The sequence below is a fragment of the Balaenoptera borealis genome, assembly GCF_965194805.1.
Source record: "Balaenoptera borealis genome assembly, chromosome: 13".
NCBI lineage: Eukaryota > Metazoa > Chordata > Mammalia > Artiodactyla > Balaenopteridae > Balaenoptera > Balaenoptera borealis.
This window is the reverse complement of record NC_138870.1, coordinates 13,432,404-13,458,351: the sequence shown is the minus strand read 5'-3', so window position 1 is coordinate 13,458,351 and position 25,948 is coordinate 13,432,404. Positions and strand designations below refer to the sequence as shown.

At 35.1% G+C, this 25,948-nt stretch overlaps 1 protein-coding gene across 13 annotated transcripts in view; it reads left to right on the top strand.

Annotated features, from left to right (window-relative positions):
- EPS8 (EGFR pathway substrate 8, signaling adaptor) overlaps window positions 1-25,948 on the top strand; it is a 202,136-nt gene that overhangs the window by 105,998 nt on the left and 70,190 nt on the right. For 12 of the 13 annotated variants that reach the window (XM_082351936.1, XM_082351942.1, XM_082351935.1 and 9 more), the window contains 2 exons: window positions 21,385-21,458; window positions 23,399-23,472. In XM_082351936.1, the coding sequence (XP_082208062.1) occupies window positions 21,400-21,458; window positions 23,399-23,472 (133 nt within the window). In that variant the 5' untranslated portion in view covers window positions 21,385-21,399. Of the gene's footprint in view, window positions 1-21,384; window positions 21,459-23,398; window positions 23,473-25,948 lie in introns of those variants that run through there. The other variant, XM_082351939.1, reaches the window with a different exon arrangement.

The following is a 25,948-nucleotide window of genomic DNA, read 5'->3' as shown; positions in this document are numbered from 1 at the left end:
CCCAAAAGTGGACATGTTGCTATAAACAAGTCCCATTTCTGCCCAAGTGGGAATAGTAGTTCATTTGTTTCTCTCTCATTTCCCAGGCTCTTAAACTTGAAGTACCTTCAGTTAGCATTTTATAGATTTTACTGCTTTAGTTTTTGTGATTCTTCTTCCCTGTTCTCTTTTATTTTATTTCGTTTAAATTCAGATTGTTATCTGGAATAGGATTAAAAAACAACATTCTTGTTCAGGATTATTTTTGCATAGATTTGCCAACAGGGCACTGTTTCTGTGCATCAGTCTTGAAAAATGGAAAGCACTTTCAAAAAACTACATAAATTCTTTGTTTCAAAGTTTCAGTAATTATCCTAGGTTTTAAGTGAGGAATCCTGAAATAACATTTCAGAATGAATCTCTCAGTCCCATACTTTTCAGAAGTTCATAGATAGGTTTGACTCAGTCTGACTTTATATCCTCATAAATACTATCTTTTCTATTCTTTTTCTTCTAAGCAATTGACAAATGTTGTAATATTATATTTATTATTTTACTTATTTCATGCTGGCTCCCCCACTAGATTGTTAGCAGCATGAAGATAGGAACCATGTATATTTTGTTAATTGTGCACCCAGGGTCTAGAGCTATCCTGTCTAATATGGTAGCCATCGGCTATATGTAGCTATTTGCATTTAAATTAAACTAATTTAAATCTAGAAGAACGCAAATTTCAGTTCCTCAGTGGCACTAGCCACACTTCAGGTGTTCAACACTTGTGCTCAGCAACTGTATTGAACAGTGATGATATTGTACTTTTTCAGCAAAGCTGGAAGTTTTATTTGACAGGGCTTATCCAGAGCACTGATAACTATGGAATGGTTACATAGTAAATCCTTGTGAACAAGTGAATGAATGAATGAATGAATGAGTACTGCTGTTGGCTCGTGCCAATTAACACTGGATGAATCTTGTTTGAGTAATCATTTACAGAGGTCATTTTGATTTTTAATTCATCAGTGTTGACATACCCCCAGCCAACTTCAAAATACTGGATTTATCATTAGTTAAAGGAAAGTATACAACAATGGTTAAAAACATTACTAGTGGCCAAATCTTAGACATGCTACGTAGGTATCATGACCAAGTTACCTTTACTTGTAACTTTTGTAAGTCCCAGATTCCCCATTAAAATGGGGATAATAAGCTCTTATAACCTCATAAGGTGGTGAGAATTAAGTAAGATAATGTACAAATAGTGATTGGCACAGTGGCTGACACATTAAAATGCTTAATGAATGAGCATTATTATTATTATTTTTACAATAGTGAACAGAAATATGTCTAAATTTACCCCAGTTCATGGATAATTTTGGGGTTGGTTATAAGGAACTTTACTGCTAATTTTGAAAACGCCCATTGTTATAATTTGGCAGACATTTTTCAAAGGTAGTACTATCCACAATCAAAGCTTATACTTACTATCTTTTAAATGTGAAATTTCATAGCCTTGATTTAAAAAATTTTCCCATCGGACTTAATTTTTTTCTTCCTTTAATTCTTATGGCTATGTAAATATCTAACCTCTCAAGAAAAGAAAGCTTCACACTATTTTATAGGCAACTTGAATTTTAAAACTAATGCACAGATATCTCTGACTTTTATTTTGGGGTAGCTCACAAAGAATTTGTTTCCCAGATGTATTTATTAAAAAGGGCTTCTCTTTGGAAAAAAATATTTTAAAATCCATTTAATTAAAATGAATAAATTAGTGGTTATTTACCTAAGGATGAATTTCAGGTTTCTTTTAGGAACCTAACTCTGTTGTGCATTTAAAGCTATGATATAATTTCTGGAAAAACAGTTAAAGCATTTTTCATTAACTATAATGCCTGAGTTAGCTAGCGATATTGCCCACTTTTACATATTATAATATTGTTCCTTTCCTGGAATTTGAAAGTAGCATTTGTTGTTATAAAAATAGCAGGCGGTTAAACGTACACTACCAAAATACCAGCTGATGTTATGTAAAGTAAATCTCCTTCATTTTTTGTGCTTTCACTCTGGCTGTTAGGGTACTTTTATTTTTAGTATAAACTTGTACTCAGATTTCTCAGCCAACTTAACCTCTCAAGTTCATATTACAGGTGACTTGAATTTTTCTCCTGAGTTTTTCATTAACAGATATTTGTCAGGGTTTAGACAATGAAAATGCGTTAGAGAAAGAAGCAGATTAAGCGCATACATATATTCCACTCTCTCCAAAAAAATAAATAAATGACAATGAAGGGATTTTAAAAATGCAGAAAGTCAGTGAGACCAAGGGACTCTGGAAAGTCCAGGGATGATTGTAACTAACCTACACATCCTGAGAAGCTGAAACCCAAGCTGCTAGGGAGAGACACTGAGGTTCACTTCAGAGCCTCAGAAAGGCTCAGCAATGAGGGTGAGGCTGAAACAGGAGGATGAGTGTTTAAATAGAGCTTAGATCCCAGATGCCTCCCCACTGTCCAGCAGGATGAAGTTTATTCCGTGGAGAATGTGAAGTAGAGAACTCTCAAGTGGGAGATACCAAGACACATACGCAGGTGGGAGGATTCAGGGAAAAACTTACTAAGCAGTGAGACACCCTCAGGGTACTTCTGCTCCTCCCCAGATTTTGGCAGTCAGATATGTATTCTCCAGGGATGAAATTGGAAGATGCTTCTTTGAAGAATCTGATCTATCTGTGCAGAAGACCTGTAGGTACTGATGGCTGGGGAGGTCTCCCAATGGAACAGCCCAGCCAGATTGCTCTGTAGTGAAGCTCACCTGCTGAAAAGACCCACCCTTTGACACAGACTTTCCAGCCAGCTATTTAGTGCTCCATCTTCAAGGTGAGGAGCGACCAATGATCACCAGACATTTGAAGAAATCCAGAGACCAAAACAAACCTGGAGAAAACAAGGAAATTGCCAGAAATAGAGATGATGACGGGAGAAAAAAATTTTTAAATACAATCATTATTCTCAGAAACATCCAAGAATACATTGCAGTTAGGAAATAAGAACAGGTTCTATGAGAAAAGAAACATTTAGGGCATAAAAATGTACTTCTGGAAATTGAAAATTGATAGGGGACATGGAAAAATTAAAAAGTATTTTGAAGATAAAGTTGAGGAAGCCACTCAAAAAGTAGAACAAAAATAACAGGAAATGGAAAACAAAAGAGAAGAGACAAGAAAATTAGACACTCAGTCCAAGAGGTCCTATTCTGAATAACAGACTTTTTTAGAAAAAAGAAAATTAAAAAAAAATGTTGTAAATAAACTATCAAAGGAATAAGTCAAGAAAATTTCCTAGAATTTAAGGACAATAATTTTCAAATTTGAAAAGGCCTATTGAGTTTCTAAAATATTGAATTTTTAAAAAACTCCTACACTGATATAGTCACGAAATATCAAAACATCAGGGGAGAAAATTGACGATCCCCAAACTCCAGAATTGCAGAAAGAAAATAAAATAGGCCCTTACAAAATACTGAGAAACAGAATGGCACCTGACATCTCGGGAAAAACACTGAAGACAGGAACAATGCCTTCAAGATTACAGGGCAAAAAATAATTTCCATTATGGAATTTGAAACCAAGACAAACTACTGATCATCTACGAAAGTACTATAAACATGTCTTCAGTTATATAAAGCTTCAGAAATTATTTTTCTCATCATACTCTTTGTCAGGAAGCTCCAGAAGTATGTGCTTTTCCAAGATAAGAAAGTAAAAATAGGAAAGGGAGAGACTCGGGATCCAGGAAACAAGGATCTAAGATAGGAGAAAGATGAAGGTAATGAACAAGAAGATGTTGAATTTGGGTACCACGACAAAAGCTGTGCAGGAGGCTTAGAGAGTCATTGATTCCGACTGTGACAGGAATATATAGAGATCAGAGAGAGATGCCCGCAGAAAGATAAAAATGATGGAATAGATGGTGTTTAAATGTACCCAAAGGAGACACTTCTGGTAGAGAGTAAAGGGATGAAATTAATAAAAGTACATAGGAGAACTAAGGGTCGAAGGTAAAATAATTATTAACTCTAATAAAGAGAAAAGGTTGTACAAAAAAGGAAATTTAACTCTAGCCTACTGTGAATGGCAATTGCACAGACACAATGCACTAAACTTTGGTCTAACCAAATTTGATATACATGTAATGTTGCCTTCTGTGATGTGCATTCTCACTCTATCTCCAGCTTCATCCCTCATTACTTCCTACTTCTTAAGTTATTCTAAGTAACTCTGAACCGCTGGTGGTTTCCTAACTGTATGAAGCTGTTTCTTGTCTTTGCTCTTCCCTTTTCTCTTCTGGCTTACCTGGCTCATGCATCAAAACCTGAAGGAAGGCTTTTAGGAACTGAATGCCCTCCCCTTCCCAGCAGGAGGTGCCCACCTTGCCTTCTGCCTGTCTACTTGCCACATTGTACTATAAACATACATTTCTAAAGGTCTTTGTCTTTCCTTCTTTGATTCAATCCTTCTTTGAGGGAGATTTTGTTCTGGAGACCCACTCCTACTCTAGCTTCTCCTGAACTTTATACAATGCTGTCCTTACATTGTCTGTAATATGCTCATTTCCTAAATACACCTTTTCTTTCTTTCTTTTCCTTAAAATTTCCTTGTAAGGTGGGCAAGTTTTCAAGGAAGTCTTTGTTAGTCTTAGGTCTTCTGTGAGTTGGATGGGGTGCCAGGGATTTGTTTTCTTAGTAAAAGTATCTACTGACAATCAGTTATTTTTATATTCAGCCAAATGTAGATGATTACTGGAATTGGCTTTGTTTTTGGACTATTCTTGGTTGCATCACTTTCTAACAGCGTATTAGGACTGCCTCTATTTCAGAAGATAAATGAAAAACAGTATTTTGAAAGGAGTGCATTTTTATATTTGTCAACAAAATATTGAGCTGTATTGAATAATAGGAATAAGAAGCAGTTAAGCATGATCTGAGAATTTTACCTTATCTGCCTAGTCATGAACTTTCCATGGGCTTATAAAGTTATGTATATTGAACTTGGTACACTCTGATACCTAAAACAGTACACAAAATATTCTATTAGAGCAAAATACCTGTCCCTGTGTAACCATTATGCTGGTATTTGGATCTGTGAAACCATATCTTGCTAAAACAGATCAAACAAATTGAAATAATGAATAGTCTTTGATAAGATATGGGACCTCTATGATTTTTTATCAAAATAATCAATGTTTGAGTGGTATGGCAGGCAGAGAGAGATGAAGTTGAGATGAGAAGTAACATCTTTTTATAAAATATCTGAGAAGCAGTTTGGGAGTGATGTAAACATGTACATTATAATACATCAGAAGGCTTGATTTAACCTTCATTTGTACAGAATTGCAGTTCTTAAAAACAAAGTCCTGTATCGTTTAACAATTAAGCATTTTTATTTCTAATAACCTTAGGGAGATGTATTTATGTTTTGGAAAAGTGGGATGCATTCAGCATAACAGTTGCTTAAAGGTGACATTTCTCACTTTGTGGGTTGTGACCATTTCTAAAATTATGTTGTACAGTTTGTAAACCATTGGTCCTCTTAAGGAGCTGTACTGAAAATTCAGAGTGAATCACCTGCCACGTTTAGTTTATTGTTTAACATCCGTTGCTCTAGGTAATACTGAGGAAGGTAATCGTGTGGCAACAGGGTAGTTAAATATTAAAATGTTATATCTCATCCGTGGGTTAGAACTCTTCTCACTGTACCTGTAAGGTTTTTTTTTTTTTTTTTTTAACATCTTTATTGCAGTATTATTGCTTTAGAATGGTGTGTTAGTTTCTGCTTTATAACAAAGTGAATCAGTTATACATATACATATGTTCCCATATCTCTTCCCTCTTGCATCTCCCTCCCTCCCACCCTCCCTATCCCACCCTTCTAGGTGGTCACAAAGCACAGAGCTGATCTCCCTGTGCTATGCGGTTGCTTCCCACTAGCTCTCTATTTTACGTTTGGTAGTGTATATATGTCCATGCCACTTTCACTTTGTCACAGCTTACCCTTCCCCCTCCCCATATCCTCAAGTCCATTCTCTAGTAGGTCTGTGTCTTTATTCCTGTCTTGCCACTAGGTTCTTCATGACCTTTTTTTTTTTTTTTCCTTAGATTCCATATATATGTGTTAGCATTACTGTATTTGTTTTTCTCTTTCTGACTTACTTCACTCTGTATGACAGACTCTAACTCCATCCACCTCACCCAATCCAAAAATGGGCAGAAGACCTAAATAGACATTTCTCCAAAGAAGATATACAGATTGCCAACAGACACATGAAAGAATGCTCAACATCATTAATCATTAGAGAAATGCAAGTCAAAACTACAATGAGGTATCATCTCACACCGGTCAGAATGGCCATCATCAAAAAATCTAGGAACAATAAATGCTGGAGAGGGTGTGGAGAAAAGGGAACACTCTTGCACTGTTGGTGGGAATGTAGATTGATACAGCCACTATGGAGAACAGTATGGAGGTTCCTTAAAAAACTAAAAATAGAACTACCATACGACCCAGCAATCCCACTACTGGGCATATACCCTGAGAAAACCATGATTCAAAAAGAGTCATGTACCAAAATGTTCATTGCAGCTCTATTTACAATAGCCAGGACATGGAAGCAACCTAAGTGTCCATCATTGGATGAATGGATAAAGAAGATGTGGCACATATATACAATGGAATATTACTCTCCATAAAAAGAAACAAAATTGAGTTATTTGTAGTGAGGTGGATGGAGTCTGTCATACCTGTAAGGTTTCTGATTTACTATTGTTAGGGGCCATTTAATACATCATAATGAAATTTGAATTCAAGAGTTTCGATTTCATTAAAGGATAATTTTCGAACATATTTTTCTATCTCTCCACCCAGCTGGGTTACGTCAGGCCCAGATAACGCTTTGTTTGCCTTTGTAAGATATATTGACCTGTACTAATTTAGCATATGGCACTACTATGGAAAAAGGATGTCTAGCAATAAAAATATGTCGCATGAGATCCTAATTCCTCAGTGGCTTTTGTTTTGCATTAGTCAACGGCACAAAGTTTAACTTTGGAAACCTTCCACCAAGGTTCATAGAATATCAGTAAATACTAACCCTCAAGGTTGATTTACAAAAAGTAGAGATTTGAAAAAAAATTACTGGGGGTGGGGCGGGTGGGGGGGGTGAGATGGTCTTCTTAACTTATTTTTCCAAAATGTTCTTCTCTGAATTCTGCTAAATTGAGAAATGAATTGACAGAAAAAGTTATACTTTTATTTTTACCCTGAGAGAAAATGTCCACAGTGAATATTCTCCTACCTCTTCTTGAGAATCTGTTCCAACAACTTTTTGCTTCTGGGAAGATTTGAACTTCTTAGATAATGTTTACTTTTTAAAGTTCTGATCATCTTTTGGTGGTGGTAGCTAGGGTTTTTGTTAAGGGCTGGGATCTCTCTCATGCCCTGATTTCACTTGCTTTCTTTCTCTCTTTTCTTTCTCCCTTCCTTCCTTCCTTCCTTCCTTTCTTCCTTTCTTCCTTTCTTTCTTCTTTCTTCCTTTCTTCCTTTCTTTTCTTCCCTTTCCCTCCCTCCCTCCCTCCCTCCCTCCCTTCCTTCCTTCCTTCCTTTCTTCCTTCCTTTCTTTCTTTTTTAGCAGTATTCTATGCCCAGCACAGAACTAAAGCTAACTCAGATCTTGTCTGAATAAGGGATTGGGGTATACAAGAACTTTCTGTGCTGGCTTTACAACTTTTCTGTAAATCTAAAATGATTCAGAAATTTAAAAGTTTATTATAAAAAAATTTTAAAAAACAGAACTTAGCTGCAGTTTTAATTAGACCTCAAGTGCACATGATGTAGTGAGTGACAATCTCTTTAAGAGGTGGCAGTAGTGAGGAGGCACTTGGACCTCCTTTAGCTGATCAATTGCATCACAGGGTGCTTTTGAGTCAAAAACTTCCACTGATAAAGTATATGGTCCTTTAAAAGTCAGTTTATTGTGGCATTTTTCACAGAACTAGAACAAAAAATTTTTAAATTTGTGTGGAAACGCAAAAGACCCTGAATAGCCAAGGCAATCTTGAGAAAGAAAAACAGAGCTGGAGAAATCAGGCTCCCTGACTTAAGACTATACTACAAAGCTACAGTCATCAAAACTGTATGGTACTGGCACAAAAAAAGAAATATAGATCAATGGAATAGGATAGAAAGCCCAGAAATAAACCTGTGGTCAGTTAATCTATGATAAAGGAGGCAAGCATATACAATGGAGAAAAGACAGTCTCTTCAATAAGTGGTGCTGGGAAAACTGGACAGCTATATGTAAAAGAATGAAATTAGAACATTCTCTAACACCATACACAAAAATTAACTCAAAATGGATTAAAGACCTAAATGGAAAACCAGATACTATAAAAACACTAGAGGAAAACATAGGCACAACACTCTGACATAAATCATAGCAATATCTTTTTGGATCCGTCTCCTAGAGTAATGGAAATAAAAACAGAACGAAACAAAAGTCAGTTTATTGTAGCAACCATTATATAAGACTGTCTGTAAGTTCACTGTTAATCATGGAAATAATACAATGCGGGAGGTATACATTTTCATAGAAGGTTTTATCAAGCCTGTAAAGGGAAAGTACATGTAAATAAGTGCATCATACATAAATAAGTATATGGAGATTTCAGTTAAAATTCCTCATATCACTTGTGAAATTTCATGGCAACCTTGCTAAGAAATAATTCAAGATCTGATCCAACCACCATCTTTTCCCTACACTCAACCCCAGGGTATGGTTTCATGGGATAGGGGCCCTGGTAATAGACAGAAGTTGAGAAATTTTTTTTCTTTCTGAATTTCTTTCCCTTTTCTACCATAGTTTTATTTTTTGTTGGAAAATTCCACCTAAATTAGAGGCTTACTTTCTCCTCCCCCCCTTTAATATATATTTAATCATAATGGAAGAAATACAAATGATTCAGATAAATTTATAGGTATCACATGGGGATGAAACACTCAAAAGACCTTTTATATTTAGAAACTGTCTCAACTATGATAAAAAAAATTAACCCAAGAAAGTAAGAGAAGTAAATACTTAGATATTTAACCAGTGAAAAATTATGACTCAAAGCTAGATTCAGCTTAACTAATCATTTTCAATATTATAATTAATAGTTTTTAATATGTGGCGTTTTTAGACCTGATGACACTTTTTCACATTTTTCAGTGAACAATATGTTTATGAAGCAATAAAGCCATTCCATAAAAGTGGCACTATTGCCAATGTAATATCCCTTTCCATAAAGTAAATCTTCTTCCCTTTCAAAATTAGTATTTTTTATTCTAAGAAAAATTGTTGACTAAAATAAAGAATATCATTGAAACACTCAGAGTGAAAAGAACTGAAAACCTTTGGAGAGTATACAATGGTCAAACTAGCAGTGTAACTTACTGCAAAGAAAATTGGATATAAGTCAGCCAGATCAGAATTGGAATCCTGGTTCTAATTCTAGCTGCTTGTGTTACCCCTTGGGCAAATGACAATTTATTTGAGGCTGTCATTTCACTTACAAAATACCTACCTCAAAAGGTTATTCTAAGAATGGAATGAGATGAAGTTTGTAAAATGCCATGTGAAGTGGGGGCTCATTGAATGTTGTTTTCTCTTTTTTGTTCTCTGCCTCTGATTACATTCAAAAAACAGGACATCAGTCTTCAGTCATTCATGATACTAGACTTTTTTTTTTTTTTTGGAGGTGATGAATATGTTTATTACCTTGATGGTACTGATGGTATAACAAGTGTATGCATATGTCCAAATTCATCAAAATGTATACATTAAAGATGTGCAATTTTTGGTATATAAAAGTATACCTCAATAAAGCTGGGGAAGATTTTTAAATAGAAGTTCTAAAAAAACAAAAAATCCAAATTAGATGATTTTTTAAAATTTCAGAATAACACACACATGGCACCTAGTCTCTAGCTCAATTTCTTCATCTATAAAATGGAAAATAGTACTTCCTTCAAAAATGAATGTGAAGATTAAGTAAGATAACGGATAGAAAACATTTAGCACAATACTTGGTACAGGGTAAACAGTCGATGAATAACAGTTGTGCTTTTTAAAATTAGCACAGTTTCCCAAATCAGTACAGTATTAACAATGTTTTGAACTGAGATATTAGTCATTTCCAGTGTTTAACATCCAAGCAGTGTATATGCACTGATGATGTCATCAGTGCAACAAGAATTAGAGGGAAATACTCAAATAGTACTAATAGGGTATATATGATTCTTCTCTGTACTAGGCCTTTCTATCAAATCTGTCACAATATTACACATATAATTATGGCTAAAGTGTTTGTTTTTAGTTGCTTATTAAATTTTTTTTTGATGCAAACCTTCAATTTTTATTTTTTTAAATTTTTTATTTTTTATTTTATTATTCAAACAGAAAGTCACAAAAATTATAGTCATCCTCATCAGTTCACTCAGTCGCATGTAATTAATTTTTTTTCATCTTGATCTTTTGTTAGCATTTTTATGAATTCATCAGTTTTCCATTAGAGTTCTGAAAATGCTTATTCATTCAGTTCAGCAATATAGTCAGTTACCAGAAACCTGTACTTGTCAGAGTCTTTTCCATGAATTCCTTGAACATGAAACCCCTTTATAGGAACATTTTTGCAAAAGCATCAGAGTACACCCAGAACTGTCTGTAAATGACAAAAGACTTAAAAATGACCACAGTTAAAGATTTGATGAAAGTTCATGACAATGCAATTGAGAAGGAAATTTAGTTATTTCTGAGGTATACATTTAAAAAAAATAACTAGAATTATGACTTATAACATTACACCAGAACATATAAGATTTTTAGGAATTTCATGTAATGTCTGAAACATTTATATTAACATATTTCCATACAAATAACCCAAAGAAAGTTTAGTATTAGTTGTTTTTTTTTAATTTTTAAATTTAATTTTATTTATTTTTTTATGCAGCAGGTTCTTATTAGTCATCAATTTTATACACATCAGTGTATACATGTCAATCCCAATCGCCCAATTAATCACACCACCATCCCCACCCCCCCGCGGCTTTCCCCCTTGGTGTCCATATGTTTGTTCTCTACATATGTGTCTCAACTTCTGCCCTGCAAACCGGTTCATCTGTAACATTTTTCTAGGTTCCACATACATGTGTTAATATACGATATTTGTTTTTCTCTTTCTGACTTACTTCACTCTGTATGACAGTCTCTAGATCCATCCACGTCTCAACAAATAACCCAGTTTTGTTCCTTTTTATGGCTGAGTAATATTCCATTGTATATATGTACCACAACTTCTTTATCCATTCATCTGTCGATGGGCATTTAGGTTGCTTCCATGACCTGGCTATTGTAAATAGTGCTGCAGTGAACACTGGGGTGCATGTGTCTTTTTGAATTATGGTTTTCTCTGGTTATATGCCCAGTAGTGGGATTGCTGGATCATATGGTAATTCTATTTTTAGTTTTTTAAGGAACCTCCATATTGTTCTCCATACTGGCTGCATCAATTTACATTCCCACCAACAGTGCAAGAGGGTACGCTTTTCTCCACACCGTCTCCAGCATTTGTTGTTTGTAGATTTTCTGATGATGCCCATTCTAACTGGTGTGGGGTGATACCTCATTGTAGTTTTGATTTGCATTTCTCTAATAATTAGTGATGTTGAGCAGCTTTTCATGTGCTTCTTGGCCATATGTATGTCTTCTTTGGAGAAGTGTCTATTTAGGTCTTCTGCCCATTTTTTTGATTGGGTTGTTTGTTTTTTTTAATATTGAGCTGCATGAGCTGTTTATATATTTTGGAGATTAATCCTTTGTCCATTGCTTCATTTGCAAATATTTTCTCCCATTCTGAGGGTTGTCTTTTCATCTTGTTTATGGTTTCCTTTGCTGTGCAAAAGCTTTGAAGTTTCATTAGGTCCCATTTGTTTATTTTTGTTTTAATTTCCATTACTCTAGGAGGTGGATCAAAAAAGATCTTGCTGTAATTTATGTCAAAGAATGTTCTTCCTATGTTTTCCTCTAAGACTTTTATAGTGTCCGGTCTTACATTTAGGTCTCAAATCCATTTTGAGTTTATTTTTGTGTATGTTGTTAGGGAGTGTTCTAATTTCATTCTTTTACATGTAGCTGTCCAATTTTCCCAGCACCACTTATTGAAGAGACTGTCTTTTCTCCATTGTATATCCTTGCCTCCTTTGTCATAGATTAGTTGACCATAGGTGCCTGGGTTTATCTCTGGGATTTCTATCTTGTTCCATTGATCTATGTTTCTGTTTTTGTGCCAGTACCATATTGTCTTGATTACTGTAGCTTTGTAGTATAGTCTGAAGTCAGGGCGTCTGATTCCTCCAGCTCCATTTTTTTCCCTCAAGACTGCTTTGGCTATTCGGGGTCTTTTGTGTCTCCATACAAATTTTAAGATGACTTGTTCTAACTCCGTAAAAAATGCCATTGGTAATTTGATAGGGATTGCATTGAATCTGTAGATTGCTTTGGGTAGTATACTCATTTTCACAATGTTGATTCTTCCAATCCAAGAACATGGTATATCTCTCCATCTGTTGGTATCATCTTTAATTTCTTTCATCAGTGTCTTATAGTTTTCTGCATACAGGTCTTTTGTCTCCCTAGGTAGGTTTATTTCTAGGTATTTTATTCTTTTTGTTACCATGGTAAATGGGAGTGTTTCATTAATTTCTCTTTCAGATTTTTCATCATTACTGTATAGGAATGCAAGAGATTTCTGTGCATTAATTTTGTATCCTGGAACTTTACCAAATTCATTGATTAGCTCGAGTAGTTTTCTGGTGGCATTATTAGGATTCTCTATGTATAGTATCATGTCATCTGCAAACAGTGACAGTTTTACTTCTTTTTTTCCAATTTGTATTCCTTTTGTTTCTTTTTCTTCTCTGATTGCCGTGGCTGGGACTTCCAAAACTATGTTGAATAATAGTGATGAGAGTGGACATCCTTGTCTTGTTCCTGATCTTAGTGGAAATGGTTTCAGTTTTTCACCATTGAGAATGATGTTTGCTGTGGGTTTGTTGTATATGGCCTTTATGTTGAGGTAGGTTCCCTCTATGCCCACTTTCTGGAGAGTTTTTATCATAAATGTGTGTTGAATTTTGTCAAAAGCTTTTTCTGCATCTGTTGAGATGATCACATGGTTTTTATTCTTCAATTTGTTAATATGGTGTATCACATTGATTGATTTGCATATATTGAAGAATCCTTGCATCTCTGGGATAAATCCCACTTGATCATGGTGTATGATCCTTTTAATGTGTTGTTTGATTCTGTTTGCTAGCATTTCGTTGAGCATTTTTGCATCTATATTCATCAGTGATATTGGTCTGTAATTTTCTTTTTTTGTAGTATCTTTGTCTGGTTTTGGTATCAGGGTGATGGTGGCCTCATAGAATGAGTTTGGGAGTGTTCCTTCCTCTGCAATTTTTTGGAAGAGTTTGAGAAGGATGGGTGTTAGCTCTTCTCTAAATGTTTGATAGAATTCACCTGTGAAGCCATCTGGTCCTGGGATTTTGTTTGTTGGAAGATTTTTAATCACAGTTTCAATTTCATTGCTTGTGATTGGTCTGTTCATATTTTCTATTTCTTCCTGGTTCAGTCTTGGAAGATTATACCTTTCTAAGAATTTGTCCATTTCTTCCAGGTTGTCCATTTTATTGGCATAGAGTTTCTTGTAGTACTCTCTTAGGATGCTTTGTATTTCTGTGGTGTCTGTTGGAACTTCTCCTTTTTCATTTCTAATTTTATTGATTTGAGTCCTCTCCCTCTTTTTCTTGATGAGTCTGGCTAATGGTTTATCAATTTTGTTTATCTTCTCAAAGAACCAGCTTTTAGTTTTATTGCTCTTTGCTATTGTTTTCTTTGTTTCTCTTTCATTTATTTCTGCTCTGATCTTTATTATTTTTTTCCTTCTGCTAACTTTGGGTTTTGCTTGTTCTTCTTTCTCTAGTTCCTTTAGGTGTAAAGTTAGATTGTTTATCTGAGGTTTTTCTTGTTTCTTGTGGTAGGCTTGTATAGCTATAAACTTCCCTCTTAGCACTGCTTTTGCTGTATCGCATAGGTTTTGGATCATCGTGTTTTCATTGTCATTTGTCTCTAGGTATTTTTTGATTTCCTATTTGATTTCTTCAGTGATCTCTTGGTTATTTAGTAATGTATTGTTTAGCCTGCATGTGTTTGTATTTTTTACGGTTTTTTCCCTGTAATTCATTTCTAATCTCATAGCATTGTGGTCAGAAAAGATGCTTGATATGATTTCAATTTTCTTAAATTTACTGAGGCTTGATTTGTGACCCAAGATGTGATCTCCCCTGGAGAATGTTCCGTGTGCACTTGAGAAGAAAGTGTAATCTGCTGTTTTCGGATGGAATGTCCTATAAACATCAATTAAATCTATCTGGTCTATTGTGTCATTTAAAGCTTGTGTTTCCTTATTTATCTTCATTTTGGATGATCTGTCCATTGGTGAAAGTGAGGTGTTAAAGTCCCCCACTATTATTGTGTTACTGTCGATTTCCTGTTTTATAGCTGTTAGCAGTTGCCTTATGTATTGAGGTGCTCCTATGTTGGGTGCATATATATTTTAATTGTTATATCTTTTTCTTGGATTGATCCCTTGATCATTATGTAGTGTCCTTCCTTGTCTCTTGTAACATTCTTTATTTTAAAGTCCATTTTACCTGATATAAGTATTGCTACTCCAGCTTTCTTTTGATATCCGTTTGCATGGAATATCTTTTTCCATCCCCTCACTTTCAGTCTGTATGTGTCCCTGGGTCTGAAGTGGGTCTCTTGTAGACAGCATATATATGGGTCTTGTTTTTGTATCCATTCAGCAAGCCTGTGTCTTTTGGTTGGAGCATTTAATCCATTCATGTTTAAGGTAATTATCGATATGTATGTTCCTATGACCATTTTCTTAATTGTTTTGGGTTTGTTTTTGTAGGTCCTTTTCTTCTCTTGTGTTTCCCACTTAGAGAAGTTCCTTTAGCATTTGTTGTAGAGCTGGTTTGGTGGCGCTGAATTGTCTTAGCTTTTGCTTGTCTGTAAAGCTTTTGATTTCTCCATCGTATCTGAATGAGATCCTTGCCGGGTAGAGTAACCTTTCATCACTTTAAGTATATCATGCCACTCCCTTCTGGCTTGTAGAGTTTCTGATGAGAAATCAGCTGGTAAGCTAATGGGAGTTCCCTTGTATATTATTTGTCGTTTTGCCAATTTGATTACTATGTGTCTCGGTGTGTTGCTCCCTGGGTTTCTCCTGTATGGGACTTGCTGCACTTCCTGGATTTGGGTGGCTATTTCCTTTCCCATGTTAGGGAAGTTTTCGATTATAATCCCTTTACATATTTTTTCTGGTCCTTTCTCTCTCTCTTCTCCTTCTGGGACCCCTATAATGCGAATGTTGTTGTGTTTAATGTTGTTCCAGAGGTCTCTTAGGCTGTCTTCCTTTCTTTTCATTCTTTTTTCTTTATTCTGTTGCACAGCAGTGAATTACACCATTCTGTCTTCCAGGTCACTTATCCATTCTTCTGCCTCAGTTATTCTGCTATTGATTCCTTCGAGTGTAGTTTTCATTTCAGTTATTGTATTGTTCATCTCTGTTTGTTTGTTCTTTAATTCTTCTAGGTCTATGTTTAACATTTCTTGCATCTTCTCGATCTTTGCCTCCATCCTTTTTCCGAGGTCCTGGATCATCTTCACTATCATTATTCTAAATTCTTTTTCTGGAAGGTTGCCTATCTCCACTTCATTTAGTTGTTTTTCTGGGGTTTTATGTTGTTCCTTCATTTGGTACATAGCCCTGTGCCTTTTCATCTTGTCTATCTTTCTGTGAATGTGGTTTTTGTTCCACAGGCTGCAGGATTGTAGTTCTTCTGCTTATTAAATTTTAGTAACAAAGATTTTTCTTCAGCTAATTGTTAAACCAACAACATTCTGAATTGAACATATATTTTCCCCCAAATTATGACCTAACCTATAAACAGCCAAAGATTTTTCTCAGAATTATAAAAAAAGAGGAATCAAGTTGATTATTTTAAGTGATTACAAGGTATTGTGCCTTTAAGGCACAGAATTACTCTTTCTACATCGATATTGGCCTTGCGAAAATATTGTGCTTCCATATGGCCTAGAAATTATTGTGACACCTTCACAAGTGTTAGCTGCTATTGTCATCATCATTATTATTACTGTTATCATAACAGTTTAGTGTTATTAGTTTCGTAAGTTTATTCACTCACACAAATTCTTTATTACTAAATATTAGACCAAATGACATAGAGAAATAGAGAAGGTGACATCTCTACAGACAACAGTACTGGTAAGATGTATTGAAAAGTGACTCCTAGAAGACACAAAAGGAGACAGAATATGTGATGATTTAGCAGGTTTAAAGCACTTTTTCTTGTCTTTTAGTAAATTAAGCGCAATCACTAGTAGACAATGTCACAAAGTATTGGTAGAAATTAAATTTCAATGGTCTTTTAGTTAAAACCGTAAATAATGATGGTAATCAGTCTCCTCACCCCTATCTTGTTTATAACTTAGACCCAGAGATGTGACTTAAATTAAACTGAAATTGAAATACAGATACTTCAAGGTAGGTACACCCAAACAGACTAACAAAAACTTAAATAAACAAAAAGGTGTCTGTAACATTTTTCTGAGAGCACAAGTCATTGTGTGGTAGCTAGATTGGGTAGACGGGATTCTAACACTGCGTAATGACTACAAACTCATTCATCAATTTGAAAATTGATACCATATGCAAGCAAGAGTGAAGAAAAGAAACGGGAATATAAATTGTTATTTATTTATTTATGTTTGGGATAAACTTTCCAATACAAATTTAACTTGCTGGTTTAGCCTTAATATAGCCTCATTTGTTTCTGCTTACCATGATTTTCATACATTCTATTTACTTTCCTTTGAAAATTTCAGTGTTCAACATTTTGGGTATGTTGAACTGAGATCTTAAATTTACCATTTTTTTATGTTTGTAATTGCCAAAGAGTGTTATTTGCTGGAGAAAATAAGGAGAAAATTATAGTAACTATGACGAAGTGTTTTCATAAGGAAACTGATGCTCTTATTTCAGATTTGTTGGAAGCTATTATGAATTTTTTAGTGTACACTTTTTTAGAATTAAGTAGTTAATGTAGTAGAGTTAACTGAATTTTTGAGTCCTTAAAAGTAATAAAGAAAAACTTTGTCTCAGTTTTTAAGTTGTTTTAAGAGTTAATAAAAATAAAAGCACCTAATTTCTCAGTAAGACTGATGGTTCTTCTATATTATATATACATATAGTCCATATAGGTATAAATTGGATATATCTCTTAAAAGCCTAAAGGGGAGCAAACATGTGTAATTGTTTCCTTTGCAAGGTGTGCCCTGTATTGCTGTGTTTAAATATCTGAAAGCTTCTACGTTGCTACATGAGCATCTCTGACAAATGACACTATGGTTGCCAAAGAGAAAAGTTTCCATATTTAAAATTCAGTTTAGCAAATCAACATTTTCTATTCCCTTTTCGAATGTCTCTTATTCTGACAGATCACTATTTTAAAGAAAACACAAACCACGAATTTATTTGACTGTCATGAAGAATTAAACATGAAAAAGTTGAGACGGTTGTGGCTCTCGCTTTTCACTAAAACCACCTGCTATGGGTTTAAAATGCAAACTAGATCAAAACCACTACAAACCCTGGGGGTTTAATTTACGTGCTGAATGAACCGGCTTGTTTTAAAAGAGTACTTCTTTTTTTTTTTTAAACTTTAGAAGAAACTTGTACATCTATCTCATTTGATCTTTCACTAGCCCTGTGAGCTAGAAAGACCAAGAATTATCTCTATTTTACTGATGAGAAAATTGAAACAGAGGCTTAATTGACTTCCTTCGGCTAGTTAGTGCCAGAAATGGTGTTAAAGTTCCAGGCTTCTGTGAAAGCCTCTGTCCTAACCTTTAGCTCTAGATCCATAATGTTATCCCAGACCTCTGTCCTGGCCCAAATTCTAGAATGTAACAGTGATGTGCTCTCTCTTGATTCTATAGCCTTGTGAGAGACAATTGTGAAATATTTAGGATTTTGTAAGCTGCTGTTAAACCAATGCTAGCTTGAAATGGGCCATGGTGGGAATACTTATAGCATGGAAATCAGGAAGTACTACAAATCAGGGGTTTATTTTTCCCCAGAGAATTGGTTTACCTCTGTACACTGATTGTATCTAAGTATAAATTGAAGGAAAATAAACAACAATAATAAAAACAGAAACGATAATGTAGTATAAATGTAATTTTATGGATGCAATACTTACCTATGTTAGAGGTCAATATTTCTTTGTTCCTTAATTTGGAAATTAGCTTCTAAGCTGTGAATAAATATGGACAAGACTTCAGGAAAGGTTGAATTAAATGAGTGTTTTGGGTTTTCCTGGTGGTGCAGTGGTTAAGAATCTGCCTGCCAATGCAGGGGACATGGGTTCGAGCCCTGGTCCGGGAAGATCCCACATGCCATGGAGTAGCTAAGCCCGTGCCACAACTACTGAAGCCTACATGCCACAACTACTGAAGTCCGCGCTCCGAGAGCCCGTGTTCCGCAACAAGAGAAGCCACTGCAGTGAGAAGCCCGCGCGCCACAACGAAGAGTAACCCCCGCTCGCCACAACTAGAGAAAGCCCGCACGCAGCAACGAAGACCCAACACAGCCAAAAATAAATAAAATTTAAAAATAATAATAAATTAAAAAAAAATTTGAGTGTTTTGAGGACCTTTATAAATCCTATCCATTCTTTAAGAACTAGGTCAAGTGCCAGCCCTTCAAAAAATTATGGCAGTTGCCTTGCTTTTCCTATCTCAGAACCTCTAGTAGGTTTAAAATAGAGCCTCATACATTGGGACTTATTTACTCTGTGTTTCATATGGATTGGTTTTGTCTCCTTAAGAATACAATAAACTCTTTGAAGAGTAGGACGTGGACTCTCCTTCTTTCTTTATTTGAATTAATATTTAATTCAAATATTAAATATTTTGTACTATTCATACTGCTTAAGAAACAGCAGTCATCAAACAAAAGTCTCTGCCCTTATGGAGCTTAAAGTCTAGTGAAGAATCAGGAATTAATTTAAACAAATGAGAAATTACAACTGTGGTAAATACTTTGAAAAATTGTGTATAGTGCTGAGAGTATCTGATAGTGGGCTTTTATCTATTCACAGAGGTCAGTAAATGCTTCCCTGAGGACACGGTGATTGAATTGAAATGTGAAGAATGAGAAAGAATTAACTGGAAGTTACTAGGTCGTGAATATTCTTTATGCAGGCTTTCTGTGCCCTCTCAATCTGAATTAAGTTCCCATATTTTATACCCCCCAAGTGACCCTGAATTTTCCCTTTGTGATAGTAACAACAATTTAAAATTTTATATTTATTCACTAAATGCATGTTTTTCCCACTAGACTATTGGCCCAAAGCTAGGACTATGTCTCTTTTGATCACCTTGGTAGTGCCAGGATCCATCATAGTACCTGACAAATAACTCACACAGTAGTTGTGAATACTTCTACTCTTTGCCTTTGTCTTATAATAAAGCTGGGATATGTCCTACCTACCTCTCAGTTATTGAAAAGACATAGTAATGTAATATATACAAAAGTCAGAAAAGTAAGACAAGATCCAAAATAGTTTAGTGCCACAGAAAGCAGGAAGGGCCACATGTTCAGGGATGAATAGAAATAATTCAGGTGTAGCTGTACTGTCTAGGAGAAAACAAAAAAGGCCATTGGATTTGGCAGTAAGGAAGTTTTACTTATTTGCATTTATCTTGTTTGAAGGAAATTTGTTCAATTTGTGAAACATTAAAATTGGTTTCTGAAGATAAATATCTGGTGTTAATTTAAAAAGTTGTTTTCTTGTGAAAAGTAAAAAGATTGTGTAAATGAATACCGTCTTGAAAAAAGAGGTGTATCCAAGTGTATACATAGGATGTTGTCAAATGTGCTTTGAAAGAAGGAAATAAGAAAATGGAAGGAAGGGAGGGAGGAAGGAAGGAAGTAGAACTAGATACAGGAAAAAAGACTGGAGGAAATTGACAGGACTGTTAAATGGTTATTTTTATTTATTTATTTATTTTAACATCTTTACTGGAGTATAATTGCTTTACAATGGTGTGTTAGTTTCTGCTTTATAACATAGTAAATCAGCTATACATTTACATATATCCCCATATCTCCTCCCTCTTGCCCTCCCACCCTCCCTATCCCACCCCGCTAGGTGGTCACAAAGCACCAAGCTGATCTCCCTGTGCTATGCGGCTGCTTCCCACTAGCTATCTATTTTACATTTGGTAGTATATATAAGTCCATGCCACTCTCTCACTTCGTCCCAGCTTACCCTTCCCCCTCCCCATGTCCTCAAGTCCATTCTCTATGTCTGTGTCTTTATTCCTGTCTTGCCCCTAGGTTCTTCAGAACCTTTTTTTTTTTTTTTAGATGGCGTATATATGTGTTAGCATACTGTATTTGTTTTTCTCTTTCTGACTTCACTCTATATGACAAACTCTAGGTCCATCCACCTCACTACAAATAACTCAATTTTGTTTCTTTTTATGGCTGCATAATATTCCGTTGTATATATGTGCCATATCTTCTTTATCCATTCATCTGTCGATGGACACTTAGGTTGCTTCCATGGCCTGGCTATTGTAAATAGAGCTGCAATGAACATTGTGGTCCATGAGTCTTTTTGAATTATGGTTTTCTCAGGGTATATGCCCAGTAGTGGGATTGCTGGGTCCTATGGTAGTTCTATTTTTAGTTCTTTAAGGAACCTCTAATGGTTATCTTTAAATGATAGGGCTCTGGGTGATATTTTTCCCCTCCGTACTTTTTTGTATTTTCCATATTTCTCAAGTTTTTTAATTTCATGAGCTTATATTACTTTCATAATGAAACATTAAACAAAGTAACATTTCATAAAACTGACAATGATGAGGTTGAATAGAATATAGAATTACGTTTATGTAGTTAGAGGTTCAGAACTATATTTAAAATTTTTCTTTTCTCACTTTTATTTGCTTACAATTTTAGTATATTAATGTTAAATGTTGATCTTTGTTTATATGTCCATCTGTACTTCTGGAGCCTGAGCTCTTTGGGGGTGGAGATCTTTATATTTCTAGCATCATCCTGGAAGTGACACATATTTTATTGAATGAAAAACTTTAAAACTGAGATGTCTCAACCTTTTTACTGCCTTCAATCCATGTACCTTTCTTTTTTCAGAACATTAAAGTCACAATGAATGGTCATATTTCTAATCATCCCAGTGGTTTTGGAATGTATCCATCTCAAATGAAGTAAGTTGGAAATTTTGTTTAATTTCTTGGTTTCTTAAATTTGATTTGGTGGTTTTAATTGTTTTGTATTTTCAATGAAAAGATCTCTTTCATTTCTTTATGTAGTTCATTCCTCAATATATAATTTCTTTCTAACACTAAGATATGTTATTGTTAAAAGTTTACTGTGACTCATAAGAAAAAGATGGTTAAGTAATATCAACCCCAATGATAGTGATCTAATAGAAGACATTTTGTTCTGGTATTTTATGTATTATTGCTTTCCATAGTTGCATACATACTCTACTTCATAGCTTTCACTTTCTCTGGAGCATTCTTTTTTCATTATTCATAAAATATTTGCATTTGAGGAAAGTTAAATGTCATCTAGTCCAGTCTCTCAAGACATTTACCATTGTGTAAAACAAAAAAAGACAAGCCCCTATGGCTTTAGATATAATTTGAAATCACCGCCCTGACTTAAGTGGCCATTGCCTTATATATTGTGGTTAATATTGTTGTTATTTTCTATTGGCCATCATGGTATAGAGTTCCTTATTTTTCACAGCCACGTTATTCACATTTTTCAGAACCAGGTTGTTCACACTGCTTCACCTTTCTCTTTACAAAGATGATTGCAAATCCCTTTGGTGTTGGTCAGTAAGAGACACCAGGGGAGTATGTCAAGTGCTATCTTCATCTTGTCCATCAATTTATTCAAGCTAGAAAGTTTCGCCACACCCTCAATTTTTTCCTTTTTCTTATAACAAATATCCATTTAATCATGAATTTATTATAATTTCTTCTATTAAGGAACTCTTGATTCTATCCCGAACTATTCTTTCTCTTCTAACTTTATTTGTGGCCTTTATCTCCTACCTGAATTTTTGCAGCACCTTTCCATCTGGTTACCTTGCCATTAATTCCTGGATTATTTTTCTTAAAAAGTTGTTTGGATCATGTTACTTCCCTGTATAAAGATATTTACTCCATCTAGAGAATAGAAATTTAATCCTTAAGCCCTCTATTTGCCTTCCCTACTTCTCGAGTCATTCATCTCTTCCAAGCACATCCCACTAGATGCTTTTCCCCTAGGGCGTCATGCTAGTTCTTGAGCCAGATCTACATGCTTTTTCCTCACTTAATTCTCCACCTGCCTCTAGAGCTGCTTTCCATTCTTTTAGATTCTGCTTAAATGCCCGGGAAGCCTTCTTGGGCATCCTTATAAAAATTTAGTCCTTATTTGATGTTATATCTATTAGTTTGACCCAGATGTCACATTCTGTTGTAACCATTTTACTTGTTTTATTTTTATTTATTTATTTATTTTTCTTTTTTTTAACTTTTTTTTTACTTGTTTTATTAACAATACCCTCCCCCAACCCCGCCTTACCCCTCATTCTTCTAGATTTTAGGGCTTAATAAATGTTTACTGAATAAATTTTAAAAATTCAAATAATATGTTTACTTCACATAACAGCAACAGTAAGCTAGAAGTACCCGGTAAAGCTGGTCAAATTTAACGATAACGTGTTATTTTCATTAACTGCATTTTAAGTATTTGTGAAAATAGTGTCTATTTCGTTACAGTTTAAATGATTGAGAAGTTTTTATGATTGGATCACTGCTCACAACTCAATTTAGTATGGCAAACTTAAATTCTTCTAAGGCAGCTTCAACCTTGTTGAATCTCCTTGGCTGTGGTTCTGACTTGATGTTTGAGAGAAGGTTGCAATTTGTACCAGCCTCCATCCACGGTGGGTCAGGATCCAGTAGCCTACTTCTTGACCGCATCAGTATCTGGCTCTTTTTTACAGAGCCGGTTGTATAAACTCTATATGTTCTTTAAAAACACATGGTGATTGCGGTGCACTGGAATTTTTATTTGTAGTTTTGACATTTTATTGCTTACTTTGGACTCTAACTCAGCACGATGACCTGTTTTTTGTTTTTTTTTACAGTGGCTACGGATCATCACCCACCTTTTCCATGGACAGAGAACACAGTTCAAGAACAAGTGCGAAGGCTCTCTATGGTATGTTTGTGTATTTAATGGGGTATAATTCTATTTCTAACTACTTAATTTTTATGAATGACTTGCTCAAAGCCATAGCTTGAACCCATGCCTTGTTTATATTATTGGGAATGAAGTAGCGATTGATAGGTACGGATTATTTTAAAAATAATTTTTACAGAAGCTACCAAAGCCGTAATCTCTGCTGGCTGTCATACAATTTAGAACTACAGACGAAATGTATTCAGTACTTTCTAAGGAGTCTTTTAGCATGGTACCAGTACCTTAGGTGGATTTTCCCATCTAATTATGTATGGTATGTTTGTTTAGGTAGTATTACAGTATGACCAACAGCCCTTATATAATTTCTTTCAGATCCTTCTCTAACTTCCATTGTCCTCCCTCTATTGTCTCACTTATAAATACTGTTTTTTTTTTAAACTTCAAATATAAAATAGAAATCAATACTACAAAGAAGTTAAGGACTCCTGAAATATACGACATATGTTTAGGAAGGCATTTGCTTTCACAGGGTCTGCATGGCCTTTTATTATTATGCAACCATAAAGAATGAGATTAGTATTGTGGTTAAGAGCAAAGACACTGGAGCCAGACGTCCTGGGTGCAAATCCAGTTATTAGCTGAGCAAATTACTTTACCTGTCTGTCCCTCATTTTGTTTGTGTGTATAATGGAGATATCTTGTAGGGTTGACAGGAGAATTTAATGAGTTAGTACATGTAAAATGCTTTGAACAGTGCCTGGCAAGCAAAAAACACTGTATATATTTGCTATTATTGTTATTATCTACTATAGGAACCAATAGCATTTTCTAAATTTGAAATTCTTTTCTTTTTACATCACCTAGAGCTACAATATCTTGGCTGTGTAAGAATGACTCATTCTAAGGTTTTGTGATTCTTTCTCTGCCTATATATCCAGTGACTAGACTTTAGGACTCAAATTATACACTCATAAAATGGATTTTATACCATACATAGATAACATTTTCTTGTGGCCTTGTCAATCTGATGAGCGTTGGTTTCAGTTCTCTTGAGTACGATATTGTGACATTCTTACCATGGCCTAGTCATTATGAACTGTATATCTAGAGAATATATTCAACAAATACTTATTTTGTGTTTAGTATGTGCCCAGCACAGGGCCGGTAACATATGGTCCTTGACCTTAAGGGACTTGCACTCTACAGAATGACTTGAAGAAACTGAAAAGGGAAAACCTTTTTTTTTGTTTTTGCAAAGATAATCAATTCCTTCTGTCTTTCATTTCTAGACAGAAAGTTATTAACGTGTTTCTGTGTGCTTGGCCATGATCTTCACAGTCTCTGTTTCCATGTCCTTTGATTCATTTCAAAGATGAATAGGAGATGGTCATTGCTTGTGCACTGTCTTGGTGAGGTAGACTCGTGCATGTATTGTTATAATAAAGTGCTGGATAAGCTTGGATGGCAATGTGTATGAGGTGCAGATGGAGGAGGTGGGCAGGGTCAGCTCTTCTATGTGAGCAGGGCAGGTAGGCAGGAGGGATTTCATACAGAGATTAAACTCTGAACTTCTCCAGGCATTTGTGGGGCTGGAGGGTGCTGTAAACAGCTGTATGAACCCTTTTTAAACTAGACTATAAGCTCTGTGAAGATGGGCCACATTTGCCTTGTTTACTTCAGGATTCCCTAAGCTTAGCACAGTGGCTAATGTATAACTTATGCTCCGTAAATACCTGTAGAATGAATACAATGCATCAGTGAGTTGCAAACAGTTAAGTGTTAACTGGAGGGTTCAAGGTGGTGCACCGGGAAATAAGATGGGAAAAATAAACACGGACAACACTGGGAAAAGTCACACTAAGGCATATGGACATTGTTTACAAGGAATGGCCATTGAAGTGTTTTAACTGGGGGAATAATAGGTCATATCTGTCTTGGATCACTCTGGTAGCAGTTGAGCATGGATTTGATGAGCGTGGATGGAAGTAGGTGAATCAGAGACCTAAATAATGTAGGTAAGTCAGATATCTAAATAATAGCCGGAAGATTTTTGTTAAGGAGAAAAAGTATTAATCATCTCACAAATACCATAGATCCAAAAGTCTATTTTCAGAAAGCTAAGAACGGAATAAGGAATAAAAAGTAGTACTCACCTGCAAATGTTAATGTTTATTTTGTGTTGGGAGCAAATTCATAAAATCATAGCTCCAATGATTGAATCTTTAGCTTTTAAGCAGTAAATTTTTCTCTCTCCCCTTTTACGTATAAAGCAAGCTGAGGCTCCTTTTTAAGGTGAGGTAATTTGTCAAAGTCACAAAACTTTAAAAATCTTGATGGCAAGAAAATATAACAGTTAATCTTGTGTAGTGTGAGGCCAATGAACAGCATATTGGTAAAACAGAGGACATAAATAGAGGGATGGAAAGGGGCAAATGCGAGAGCCATTTATACGGACGAGAGAATACTCAACAGTGTATTAGGCTTAGAAGTCAGA